Here is a 13,133-nt window from a genome sequence, read left to right as displayed (position 1 = left end):
GTGTTTGTATATGAAAGTGCCATGGCACTACAGTATACCACTCCATATCCGTGGTTAATCTATACGTTGTGTGTGCATCGTCCACGACCACGGTCTGCAGCAGTTTAAGGGAATAGAATTGGATAATCAAAGGCAGGATATATGGCCTCTGCGAGGAAAATGTTCAGGCTGATTAGAGGCTACATAGATGGATATTCCGATTCAAACATTTGGACTGGAAATAAGTGATCTATCTTGATAATACCGGGGTGTTCCTCAGCTGCCTTCGAGCAGAACACTTACCAGTCGGTTTTATCACGCTATATCCTATTCTCACCTAGGAATCAAAAAGCGGATATATTGGTTTTCCCTCAAGAAACTGAAATGGGGAGTTCAATATGCTTGTCGGCGACTGATCTCATTCCAGATGACATAAAGCTAGTACTAGTAGCATACATTGGCTCTTTTGGCCCACAAGCAGCGCTCCTGGCCATGATGGCCCGATGGCGACATTCAAGACCTCGCTTTGAATGGCTCTGAAAAGTATTTTACATGGGGAGATGGCAAAGATCATCCGCCTGCTCTGAGGAAGGGTTGAGGGGGAATCGCTGGTAGACCATGTAGTGGCCTGTGGGGTGTCCTTAACTTTGAAACTTACATATCATCATATGCAGAAGTTGCATCATGAAGACGAGGCGTTATATGCGGGCTATTTCTAGGAATCTTGATGATTCAAACAATGCGGGCATGGACCAGACCGAGTGATTAGAAGTGATGGACACAGAAAGCGAGTGACTCTTTGTGAGTTCAGGGATACATGTATGCAACACAACACAACCCGACAAGCTTCTTTCCCCCTTGCGGTCCGATCGGGAGCGTCTCCCGCTCACTAGTTCTCGCACCAACAAGCGCTGCGGTTAACTCTATCTGTTTTTGTGGGATAGCCGAGAGTTGGTGATTGTGGAGAGAATATTTCTGTGTGTGTGTTAAGTGGTGAAGAGAGGCTGCACACACACCGAAGGAAAAGAAGGAGCGACAGTCAGTCACTCTTTCTCCCCAGCTGACGTCAAACGGGGCTCATCTGTTCTATATACGGGGTAAGGGGGGGGGGGGGGGGGAGGCGTTGAGTAATCGATCGAGAGTGTGCATGCTGCAAAGAAGAGCAGATAGAGTGGTATGTAGGTACTTACACGCACCGCACTGCAATTTCTAAATTTCTATGTAGCCTGAGGAGGTGCTGTCCAGGGTTGCATGATGGCACCGGGTACTTCATATAGAAATAGAGTACTTCACTCAAAGGGTGACATGTGTATGATCCATCGCTCCCCACGCTTTGTCTGAGTAACTCGAACCCAGCGCTGTTACTCAATCTGCAGTGCATATCTTTTTTTTTTTTTAGAGCAGAACGCGCTCTTCCTTCCTAGTAGCTTTCCTCCGCGAATAGCCTTCCTCCCCTTCCCCACAGCACAAACAGAGACAGAGAGAGACGCCGGGAATCAGACATTATTAACATTACATACTGACATAGGTGTGCTTTCTCAGACAGCTAACAGGCAAGCAGATCCATCCATCCTCCCCCCCCCCCCAAATCTCTCTCCATACAAAATCTCCCCTTCTCCCCCGTCTTCTTCTCTTCTTTTTTTCCCTCCTCACCATAAAGTCAATCACCGCTTACCGACAAAACACCCGCCAAAAAATCAACCTCCCCCAAACTAACAAAACGTTTCTCATGGAAGTTTCGCCCACACTACATCTTTCCGACGCTATCGTTTCAAACATTTCACCTTTCTTGCTCCTGCTGCTATCCGTCGCACTACGCCCCTGAAAAAGAAGAGGGAAAAAATAAATTTTCCACAAAAAGGATCTCGGAGGGAAAACCTGCGTTGATCTGGCATCGCAGTGAGATTTCCGATCTCTAGATTTCACAGCTGTCTCTACCAACCGCTCAAAGACCTGCCGCATCCACGCCCACCCACACAAACTGTCGCTTGCTGCCTCATAAAAAAAAAATTTAAATTTCCCCGCGAATTTACCCCTTCCTGCTGCCCCTGTCACCCACGTGCAGAGACAAGAGGGTGTGAAAAAAATAAATAAAAAAAGCACTCACAGTAGCAGTCACGGATACAACCGGCACTATGACCACATCCCTCTCCCCCAACGACAACACCCCCCGCGGGCGACCGGGTCTGATCGCTCCACCTGCCCCCGCGCCTGCCAACACCGATATCAAGCTGATCTACGGTTTCGGAGGTGGGCGCCGCCGGGCTTCGATCACCGCGGCCGCGAATGTCGACGGCGCCGGGAGTGTCCATACACTTGCCAGCGTAGCGAAGACTTCTCCGGCCCCCGGAGGTCTCAGTCAGTTGTTTGCGCACTCGGAAGTATCCTCGCGCGCAACTAGTCGTGCACCGAGTGATGACGAGCGCACCCAGAAGCCTACCGCCGGCGCCGGCGGTAAGAAGAAGAAAAACAAGAAGGGCAAGAACGCTGCGAAGAAGAACCAGATTCGCGATCTGAGCAAGTTTGATGCCGATTTTGAGACGCCAAAGAAGGGTAGCATGAAGAGCGCAGAGGATGCATGGAGCAAGCTGGGGGGACTCGCGGAGCCGGACTGGACATTCATGAAGCGCCCGGTCACGGCCACATCTTCGACATGCTCGTCTAGATCCTCATCACCCCCGCGCCCTAGCGGCCTTTCGTCGCTTCTCTCTCAGGCGGACCCGGGAAACCTCGTATCCGTCGTCTACAGCAGTGACACCTCCGTCTGCTCCGAAGCTGGTGATATTCCCTCCCCGGGCGAGACCTACGAGGTCGCTCTTGATGAGGATTATGTTGCGCCCTCTGCTGCCGCAGTTCCGCGGAAGATGCATGCCGATGACTTTCAGCAGCTGCGCTGTCTCGGAAAGGGCACCTATGGCACTGTGGTTCTCGTGCGTCACCGCGAAACCGGTAAGCTGTATGCCCAGAAACAGCTCAAGAAGGCGTCTCTCATTGTCCACAAGAAGATGGTCGAGCAGACCCAGACCGAGCGCGCGATCCTCGAGTCCGTCAACCATCCGTTTGTGGTCAAGCTCTACTATGCCTTCCAAGACCACGAGAAGCTCTACCTCATCCTTGAGTACGCCCAGGGTGGAGAGCTCTTCCTTCATCTGTCCCAGCAGACCATGCTGCCAGAGGCCACCGCCGTGTTCTACCTCGCGCAGCTAGTCCTGGCACTATCGCACCTGCACCTCAACGTCGGTGTCGTCTACCGCGACCTAAAGCCGGAGAACTGTCTCCTCGACCACACCGGAAACCTCCTCCTAACCGACTTTGGGCTCAGCAAAGTCAAGACCGACGACAGCGCGTGCCGCAGCTTCCTGGGCACCCCCGAATACATGGCGCCGGAGGTCCTCCAGGGCAACGGCGAGAAGGAGTATGGCTGCGAAGTCGACTGGTGGGGCGTCGGCGCCCTCGCATGCGACCTTATGACGGGGTTCCCCCCCTTCCGCGGTAATAGCCATAAGAAGGTCGCGGAGCGCATTCAGAAGCAGAAGCTCTCGCTGCCATACTTCCTTAGCGCCGAGGCGAAGGACCTCATCACCCGGCTCCTCCGGAAGGATCCGACGAAGAGGTTGGGGTATAATATGCCGAAGGACCTGGCGACGATTAAGGCCCACCGCTTCTTTCGCAAGATTGATTGGGACGCGCTGGAGCGGCGGGAGGTCGAGCCGCCGATTGTTCCGTTCATTACAGAGCCGGAGCTCGCGGAGAATTTTAGTGCGGAATTTACGGGATTGAGTTTGTCGCCGCCGGTGGTGGGGGAGGGCGTGGGCGCGGGATTGATGGGGGTTAGGTGTGAGGGGAGGGGCAAGGGGCAGGAGAGGGGGGAGGGCGTGGGGGAGGACCCGTTTGGAGGCTTTAGCTTTGTGGCGAGTAGGAGTGTTTTGGATGCGTATGGGAGGGAGTAGGTGTGGTGGGGTTGGATTGGGTCGCTCTTTTTCTTTCTTTTTTGTCTCTTTTTTTTTGTCGATGGAAATGTTTGTATTTGGAGTGGAGTAGGAAAAGTTTTTTTATTATTATTATTATAGCGGATGGTCTTTTTTCCCCTTCCTTTCTCTCTTTCCTTCAATTTTCTTGGGCTCCTTTTTTTGTTTCTTTATTTCTTTATTTTCCGTAATTAGTTTACAGAGTAAAACTCGACGGGAATTGTACTGCCTTGACAGGAAGACGTTTCTTTATTTATTTGTATTCATTTTATACTTCCTACTATAAGATTATTGGTCGTGACCGGTTTCTTGGTTTTTGGTTTTTGGCAGAACTAGATTCTGGATTCCTAGATTCTCTTTTTATTTCTAGATCCTTGGGCCGGGTACGGTTAGAGGTAGAACAGAGTAGAATGAATGGGTTATCTCCTTTTGAACCCGGGATGAGGACTTCTTTTTTCTTCTTGGGGTTCTTACTTTTGGTAGTAGAGTAAATATTGGAAAACGGTGTGCGGGGGTAACAAATATCATTTCTTCTATCTCTGTTCGGTGGTGGGGTCTGTGTTACACCAGCTGCAGCTGCAGGTTCAAGAACTGGATGAACGATCATTGACCCCGGGTCCGGGCCCGCACGCTCCGCCGCACGCATCCCGATTAGCCCGACTGCATGTATATAGAGCTGTCTGGGGCGACTAACCCGGCCGGATACCGCCTGATATATAGTTTCTAGTCCGCACTCGCCCGGCGTAGACATACATGTATATCTCGAAACCTCCTCGGCGAGTTCGATCATATATCTGGGAGTCTAGGTAGACCACACCTCCGGTCACAGTATATACTTAACAATAGAAACTTCTAAATAATGAGAGCAATTGCCTTTTCACGGGTGTTTGTCTCTGGGGTTTGTTTTATTTTAAACTTTTATTTTATAATACGTAACCCTAACCCTGATAATGTTTCGAAGCTCCCTTCCCGCCGGAATCGAATTGGTGAAGTTACATTTTTTTTTTATGTTTGTGTTGGAGGTATAGGCTTCCTCCCCTGTTAGTTAATTGTAGTATCTCAAACTATAAATTATCCGTCCCTCCTCCCTCTTATAATATAAAAACCGTATACTCCTTTTTATTTCCAAGTGTATTGAGAGAGGTGTTCGTGGAAAGAGTCAGAGAATGGTACTAAGCTTGATTATGTCCCGAGAGGCCTGCGGGTGTTGTTATTGCAGATTAAATGTATGTATATAGAGATGTTCTCTGTGCAGGGCAGTGCTTCGGCCATGAAATGATTCACCAACGCATCTCTTGCTGTCTGCTCTGTCTACCAATAAAGATGCTCAACTTGGTAATCTAACTTGGTCATCTCTGTTTCCACAAGACCTCCGTAGGAATAGGGCGTAGGCTGATTCGCTCGAGTTTTTTCTTCCTTCCTTCCTTTTTTTTCAATATTAACTGCCTCCGGTACATCACTTTGTCTGCGGGGTGAGTCTAGTATGTGTTCTCAGCTATTTACATCTTGATGGTAGTTCAGGGGCGTGGAAATGGACGTACCAGCAGATGGCCGTGGTTCGAGTGGAGCTCTAGCAACACCACGTATTCATTCATTCATTTGTGATTAACAGGGATACTTATACTCCCCTGAAGCCGTATCTGGCCCCGCCCTCAGGGGCCTATACGGTGTTTCGGTGGTAGTGGTTGACCGCAGCCGCTCTTACACCTGGATGGGGTGGGAAATCAAAGCTCGAACACAGTCATCCGTGCGCATACTCCCATGTCACATGACATGCCTCATCTTCCACATGTCCTTATGGTGCTAAAACAGCAAATTGCACAGCTAACGACATGCAATTATATGGCGGAACTGGGGTATCCTAACTCTAAGTTGCTGTGGCAGGAGGCGGTCTGGGTTCGAATCCCAGGGCGGGCGAGTTAGTACACACCACCATCGTGTGCTAATTCGCTGCAGTTTTTGCTGCCGGCTTGGGAATTGAGTTTAGATTCTCGTAGTTTGTGTATTATTGGGGCTTCATACACGGGTGAATTGTCGATCGGTTTGTTGGAGGGATTGGACTGAATGTACGGGCCGAGTGATAGTCTGTGCAGCGGTTGGTCATGAGCCTTGGGCACCCTAACGGGGTAACAGTGATTGGCAATCATCAACGTCCAATGAAAAAGCGTGCTAAATGATATACAGATAAGTACCTTTATCTACGGTATATGGTTATGAATTCTATAGAAGGGAAGTAACATGTTTCCTAAGCTTGCTTTCTGAATGAAGGTAGAGATAGCTGTTTTGGAAAGAAAAGGAGCTCTTGTTGCCGATAGTGCTCGCCTTGACCTGCCTAACACTAATGTTCAAACTTGGCTTTCAGTACCAAAAGTGATATAAGAGCTTATTCTCTGCGTGTATGTTAGCCCGGCTCACAATCGCAAGCAGCCATTTACACCTTCCCAGTTGACATTGATGCCCTCGCCGCCGTCGCTAGGCCACAGATGGAGGTAATCTAATGTAGCTGGGATTATCTCCCTAGATCGCTCCATATGTCTGTAGTAAAAATGGTCGTTTGTAGGCTGGGGATGCATGTGGCCGTGGTGTAAACGGAGTAATGGGCTGGGGTCGGGTGGTGGTTGTGGGTTGTGGGTTGTGGGTTGTGGATTGTCGGAGCTCGTATGGGAGGTGGATGATGGGGAAGATGATTGTAGATCTAGAAACTGCTCTGAAGGAAGGCGTGGGGATGCTTTTGGGAATAAAAGATGATGAGAAATGGATGGGAATAAGCTAGGGTATAGGTATTGAAGGTGTAGATATGAACGAAGTGTAAATGAGTATGGGAAAGAAGGACTCGCAAAGCTGAAGGTGGAAGTTCTGGTGTCAAAGACTCACCGGAGATAGAGACTAGTGAGAGCGGTACGAGAGCGCATGAGAGATGACGGGGGGTATTAAGGATATAGAAGGGAGTCAAAACAGAAGGGAGCCTCTAAAGACACCAAAATAAGTCCCAAAAAATCGCCAACAGAGGAGGGGGGGGTAAAAGGGGACGTATTTTTACACTTATCGAGCAGGGAGAAGAAATGGGAAGAGAGATAGATTGTAAGAAGGGAAGTCATAAATTCGACGTAGTATCGAGGGCAGAGGCCCCGAAGACGACAAATGATAAAAAAAACATGGGGGTGAATAAAGAGAGAGATGAGATGAGAGATGAAGGCAGGAAGAAGGCGGGGCAAAGACAGAAAATTGGATGAAGGTGGGTTGGGGCGATACGAGGAACGAAGCTAGAATGAGTGATGCAGGTACGTGTATTCTGAGGGACGGGGGTGGGTTGAGAGCGGTTAAGAAGCAAACCAGGGTCAAAGACGGGTCAAGAGCGGGTCAAGAGCGAGTTGAGGGACGAAGGCAGGTCAGAGACAAGCCGAGAGTGGGAGGAGGCCAAGACAGAAACCCGAACACATAGAGGACCTCTTAGCCCAATGTAAGAACAGACTATGAGACTACCGACAGGGTTAGCCAATAATTAGCAACACGGTACCCACAGATGGAGAGAACACCCGGCGTTGTCCAAGTAGGACAGATATAGCAGATCAGTGGGTATATCTTCGCAGTTTGGTGACTCTTCCTCTATCATCAACCAAGTCATTTGCGTCTAATCGAGTGTGACTTTCACGTCTAAATTCTATACAGTACAAGAGGAGGCATGAGACCTTATGCCGATTGATGGCGGGGAGGTCAAAATAGTCTTGCAGATTAGATACATGGTCGTGTGGATGCCTGTACCATCTGATCTATATAGGGCTTTGGGGTGAGGCCGGCGTGGGAGCGGGTGCGAAGTACAAGAAATGCCAAGAAGGTGCGAGTGATTGATTATGATGGAAAGTATTGCAATGACACTGTGGGATAACCAACGACTCACTCCCATCAATATTCAAGGACTTCGATAGCTAACACCCAGCTAGGCTCGAATTTCATCACAGGATAGAAAAGCAATAGCGAGTAAGTTCAGTATTTACGATCCCTATCTATATACAGCTTACACGCCCATTAATTCTTCTCGCCCTTTACTCCCTGAGGTATCAGCGCCTCGGCCTCCAGGACAGCTCTCTCTGGGTCTCCCTTGAAGTAGACAAAAAGCCCCTGCAGCGCGGCAGTAATGATGCCCCACCCCTCGCCTTTGAACGCACCGAGCTCTGTCAGCCTCTTGACAAACTCCTTCTTACATGCCTTCCTCCTCTCGATCTCCTCCTCGATATCCAGCTCCCCCTTCTCCATCTGCACCTCCGCCTCTGCCTCTGCCTCTCCAATCGCCACTGTCTTCGCCGCTGGTACCTCCACCCCAATACTATCCCTCCCATAGAACCTCTCCCACATCTCCTCCACGACCTCCACAGTCGCATATCCAATCTCCGCTCTCACATCGACCCTCCCCGGCCTTACCAGCGCCTCATCTAGCCTCTCGGGATGGTTTGTCGTCATAATAACAATCCGCTCCTCACTGCTTGCCACCCCATCTAACGCATTGAGCAGCCCTGAGAACGTCACATTCGCCCCCTGATACCCATCTTCGTCACTCTGCGTCCTTCGGTTCCCAAATGCCGCATCTACATCCTCCAACAGGGCAATTGACCGCTCCGGCAGCTTCGTCAAAAGGTGGTTCAACCGATCGTCCGTCAGCCCGCGCTCCGACAGGTTCAGCAGACAGATACTATAATCCAGTTCCCCAGCCAGTGCCTGGATAAAACTACTCTTTCCAGTCCCAGGAGGCCCATACAGCAGGTACCCACGCCGATATGGTATCCCACGATCATAGTACCACTGAGCACTCCTTAGAAAACTCTTCACGTCCCCCACAATCCGCTCCTTCACTCCCCTCGCCAGCACCACCGAAGCCAACCCCCGCTTCCTCCGCGGCTTGCCAAATGGCTTCCACTCTGTCGACCATGCTGTATAAATTATCGTCTTCCCCTCCTCCAGCCGCACTGCGAGCTCCTGCGCCTCCTTCAGCAGCAAGGGAAACACATGCCGCGCACTAAACAGCGTCGTGATGGTCAACACCTCCCACGGCGTCCCGCGCTGTAGGTCCACACGCTTTGCGTCGCGCTCACGCTCAACTCGTAGGAACGTCCCGCGGTAGTTTATTAGGTGCCGCCCCGTCCCCGGGAGGAGGCTGAAGTCCGTAGTGAAACTTCCCGACGAGTGTTGCGTTACTTTAGTCTCCACGGCCAGCTTTCGCGGCTGCGGCTGCAGGCGAGAGATTAGTGATGAGAGTGTTCGCGGGGCGGGGGTGGGAAGATTGAGGAGAGACTGCTGCTGCTGGGTTTGTTGGTGTGTGCTCATCCAGTGCAGGAACCAGTCGTAGGAGCGGTCTGTGGAAGGGATCTCGAGCGTGACGAGCATTTGCCGGCGCAGGTGAGTGGCGGCGGTGGTGACGGATTTTCGGGCGAGTTGGGCGGCGCCGGTGAGCAGAATTAGGCCGATTCCCTAGTGTTGAGGGCGCTGTTAGTGCAGCCATTTTCCATATGGGAAGATATACGTACGCCCGTGAAGAGTGGGTTGGCGGTAAGCTGGTCCATGAATGTGTTTGCGCCGGCGTCACCCCCGGGGTCTGTGGAGCGCCATTGGGCGCTGCTGCCGGGGCTGCGTTCTCTGGTGGCGGCTTCCCAGCTTTGGCGGCGAAGAGGCTGTTCATAGGAGTGGGCTTTCTCACTCTCTCGGGAACTGTTGTGGTGGGGGTTTGGTGGGGGAGGGATGTCAGGTGGTGAGGTATGGGTGTTATGTAAGCAGACAAGAGTGAGTCCCGGTTCTTGGCCCAGTTATCGCGGCTTCTGTACTGAGAGGACCTACGGTCTAGGCGGTGAGTCGCTTTTTCGTGCGCGCTATCATTGACCACGGGAGTGGGGGTTAGCTGCCGGCGCCGAGTGATTCTGTGTGAATGGGCGTCAAGCGGTTTCAGTGTCGGTTGGGCTCGACTCGTCCCAACGCAATAAAAGAAGGCTCAGATCAGGTCAATGCCCATAGTACAAATCCTTCTGCTCATGCTTCTGTCATTTATTGGGTTCCTTCCTTCACCTCGGCCTGCCAGTTTGAAGTGGGTTGTTCACCACCACTAACTTGCATCACGATCCTCGAACCCACATCCACGACCCCACCCCCTCCACAACACCACCACACCACCAGAGCTCAAAATGCAACCCCCCACATCATCCCACTCATCATATCCCCTCACTCGTCCGTCCTTAACCCCCCACACTTCGCGTGCAACCTTCGACAACCCGGCGCTCTGTTTAAGTAAGCAAAGCGGTAGCACCCGTCATCCGCAAGCCCGGATGGCCAAGTTGGTAAGGCGTCGCACTCGTAATGCGAAGATCAGGCGTTCGACTCGCCTTTCGGGCATTAACTCCTTTTTGTCTATTTACGGAAAGTATAGGATGGTGGGGATGCAAGGGGTGAGTGGGGTGTGGGAGAAATAGATCGGATGAAAGGTAGTGGGTTAGGGTTAGGGTTGGCGGTGAGTAGGGTGGGCATGAGCGGCCCGCGGGGGAAGGCGCAGAAGGGAAGCTGCTCAACGGCGTAACCTGGCCCGAGCACAATTCTCGTTTTTACTGCTTTGGGCGTAATAGTAGAGAATTTGGCAGGTTAGTAGTGGGAATTTGTATTTCGAATCGAAAGCTATTGTTATTTCAATTTCATTATTCTTTGTTCGTTCTGTTCCGTTCTTAATTTATGAACCGACCAGACCAAACCTGACCGGCCTGACCGGCCAACAAGCAAGACCTCGTAGGACCATATTAGACCTGGTCATTAACACCTCTTCCCCACGACCGCCCGCCAACAGGCTGGCTAGGCTGGAATGGTCGACTTTAAAATACTATATATACTATTCACTTATTTATTATTCGCACTCGATTGGACAGTTGGCAGGAGATGGATTGTGGGCTCTAATAATCTTAGTGATCGTTTCACGGTTGGAGTAATATTCATTGGATCAAGAGTGGTTTTAAACTGTTAAGTCCTTGTTAGATCTAAATTCGCTCAATTAGTTTGAGGATTTTCTCAGTTGTCAATCTACTGTCCCAGTTGTCAACGTTGACGGCTGGGATGCGGTCGGAATGGGTATGGAGTGAAGTTTGAAATGTGGGAGAAAATGACTTGAATGTGGTTTGAACACGTGACCTTGAGGGAGGATGTGTTTGTAGTGCGAAGAAGATACTATTGCGCCGCTGAAGTTCCAGCGATAATGTGGGTGTTTGAGCGCTCTATATATACAGATATTCTAATACCACGTGATCCCCTGATTACATAATCCCTGACACTAAGCCTTGTCTGAATCCCTGTTCCTTCTATGAGTCATCCCTTATACATGAGTAATTCCATACATAACCGATGTCGCAATGCCCTATTTCTACACTTCCCCTCACTTGCCACATCGTATCAATTCTGACAATTTTTGGTGAGCTGGTTTCGGTAGTCCTTTGGTCATTATGTCTGCAACATTGTCTTCGGTTGGGACATAGAGGAGTTTGAAGGTTTCGGCTTCGAGTTGTTCACGTGTGTAGTGATAGTGAACGTCGATGTGTTTGGACCGGTCGTGGATACGTGGGTTCCGACAGAGTTCGATGGACCCTGTGTTGTCGGCGTGGATGTTGTATTGGTATTGTTGTTGGAGTTCGCATAAGGCGTTGCGAATCCATACCAGTTGTCGAGCTGTTAGGGACAGAGCCATATATTCGGCTTCTGTTGTTGAGACTGCGACTGATTTCTGCTTCCGGCTTCTCCAGCTTATGGCTGATTTTCCTAGTCTGAACACGTATCCTGAGAACGATTTTCTGTCATCTAAGTCTGAAGCGTAGGAACTGTCTGAGAAACCATCGAGTGTTCTAGTGTTTCCTTTCGGGTAGAACAGGTTCCAGTCTTTGGTTCCGTTGAGGTATCGGAGAGTTCGTTTGGCTGCTCGTAGGTGGTCCTCAGTTGGGCATGAGGAGTACTGAGAGAGGTCAGTAACGGTATGGGTGATATCAGGTCTGGTTGCTATGCTGGCGTACATGAGTGATCCAATTATGGATTGATACTCAGTTGGTTTCTCGATTTGATCTTCTGGTTCTCCTTTACGAAGACTCAGATTTGGTTCGAGTGGTGTCCCAACTGGTTTGCAGTTATTCATTCCAAATTTGTCTAGGATTTTGTTGATGTATGCTAGTTGTGACAACGTGATACCGTTCTTTGTTACCGTTATTTCTATTCCCAGTAGGAATTTCGCATTACCGAGATCCGTACATTCGAAATCTGCCTTAAGTAGTTGTCTGATTTCGTTTCTGAATGGGGAGTCGGGTCCGAATATCATGATGTCGTCAACATACACCGATATGTATAGTTGGTGTTTCTTATGTATGAAGACACATGGGTCGAATTTGGCTGGGACAAATCCTTTCCGTTGAAGGGAGTCTGCTAGGCAAGCGTACCATTCACGGGGTGATTGTTTTAGTCCATATATGCATTTTCGAAGTTTACAAACCTTATGGTCCTGCCTGTAGCCTTCAGGTAGTTCCATGTAGATTTCCTCCTTAAGTATACCATATAGGAAGGCTGACTTGACGTCCATTTGTTGTGGTATCCAACCGTTGTGTGCGGCTAGTGCAAGTAGGAGTCTTAGGGAATCGTATCGGGCAACGGGAGCGAAGGTTTCCTCATAGTCTTGATACTGTACTTGGGTGAAGCCTTTGGCGACGTATCTAGCTTTGTATCTTTCGATTGTTCCGTCCGCGTTGTGTTTTACCTTAAATACCCATTTTCCTCTGACTACTGCTCGGTTGGTTGGTCTGTCGACAATGTCCCAGGTGTGGGCCTTGTCGAGGGCGTCTTTCTCTGTCTGTATTGCCTTCTTCCATAGGTGTTGATCATCGCTTTTCATTGCTTGATTGAAGGTGGTAGGTTCAGTTACTAGGTGTACCCGATGTATGGTGGAATCCAGGTTGTCGTACTGGCTTTGGAGCTTTGCTTTGTCCTTTTTGTGGTCTAGACTGACTGCTTCCATTGCTAGTTGCTTGGTTTGTTCGTCCATATCTTCATCGGCTAGTATCTCTGATACCTCCTTGTCATAGGTGGTTCCTAATTCCGATATTTTCAGTCGGATTTCCTTCCTTTTCCCTTCGATATCAAGTGCTGCTTGTTTCTCCGTTCTTTCACGGATGCGATTCGATCTTCTTG

General features: G+C 50.0%; 2 protein-coding genes across 2 annotated transcripts; one reads left to right on the top strand and one right to left on the bottom strand.

Annotated features, from left to right (window-relative positions):
• Window positions 1-2,114: 2,114 nt before the first annotated feature.
• LAJ45_05535 (uncharacterized protein) lies at window positions 2,115-3,929 on the top strand (the record flags this gene model as incomplete). Its single annotated transcript, XM_046115106.1, has 1 exon — window positions 2,115-3,929. One exon carries the CDS (start codon window positions 2,115-2,117, stop codon window positions 3,927-3,929), a length of 1,815 nt encoding a protein of 604 aa, XP_045971628.1.
• Window positions 3,930-7,973: 4,044 nt separating this feature from the next.
• LAJ45_05534 (uncharacterized protein) lies at window positions 7,974-9,502 on the bottom strand (the record flags this gene model as incomplete). Its single annotated transcript, XM_046115105.1, has 2 exons — window positions 7,974-9,410; window positions 9,467-9,502. The coding sequence occupies 2 exons, from the start codon at window positions 9,500-9,502 to the stop codon at window positions 7,974-7,976; spliced, it is 1,473 nt and encodes a 490-aa protein (XP_045971627.1).
• Between the last annotated feature and the right edge of the window lie 3,631 nt (window positions 9,503-13,133).

Source organism: Morchella importuna (genome assembly GCF_003444635.1).
Source record: "Morchella importuna strain M04M26 chromosome Unknown Morimp01GS015, whole genome shotgun sequence".
Classification (NCBI taxonomy): Eukaryota; Fungi; Ascomycota; class Pezizomycetes; order Pezizales; family Morchellaceae; genus Morchella; species Morchella importuna.
Note: the sequence above shows the minus strand (reverse complement) of the source record. Positions and strands in the feature narration are given on the sequence as shown.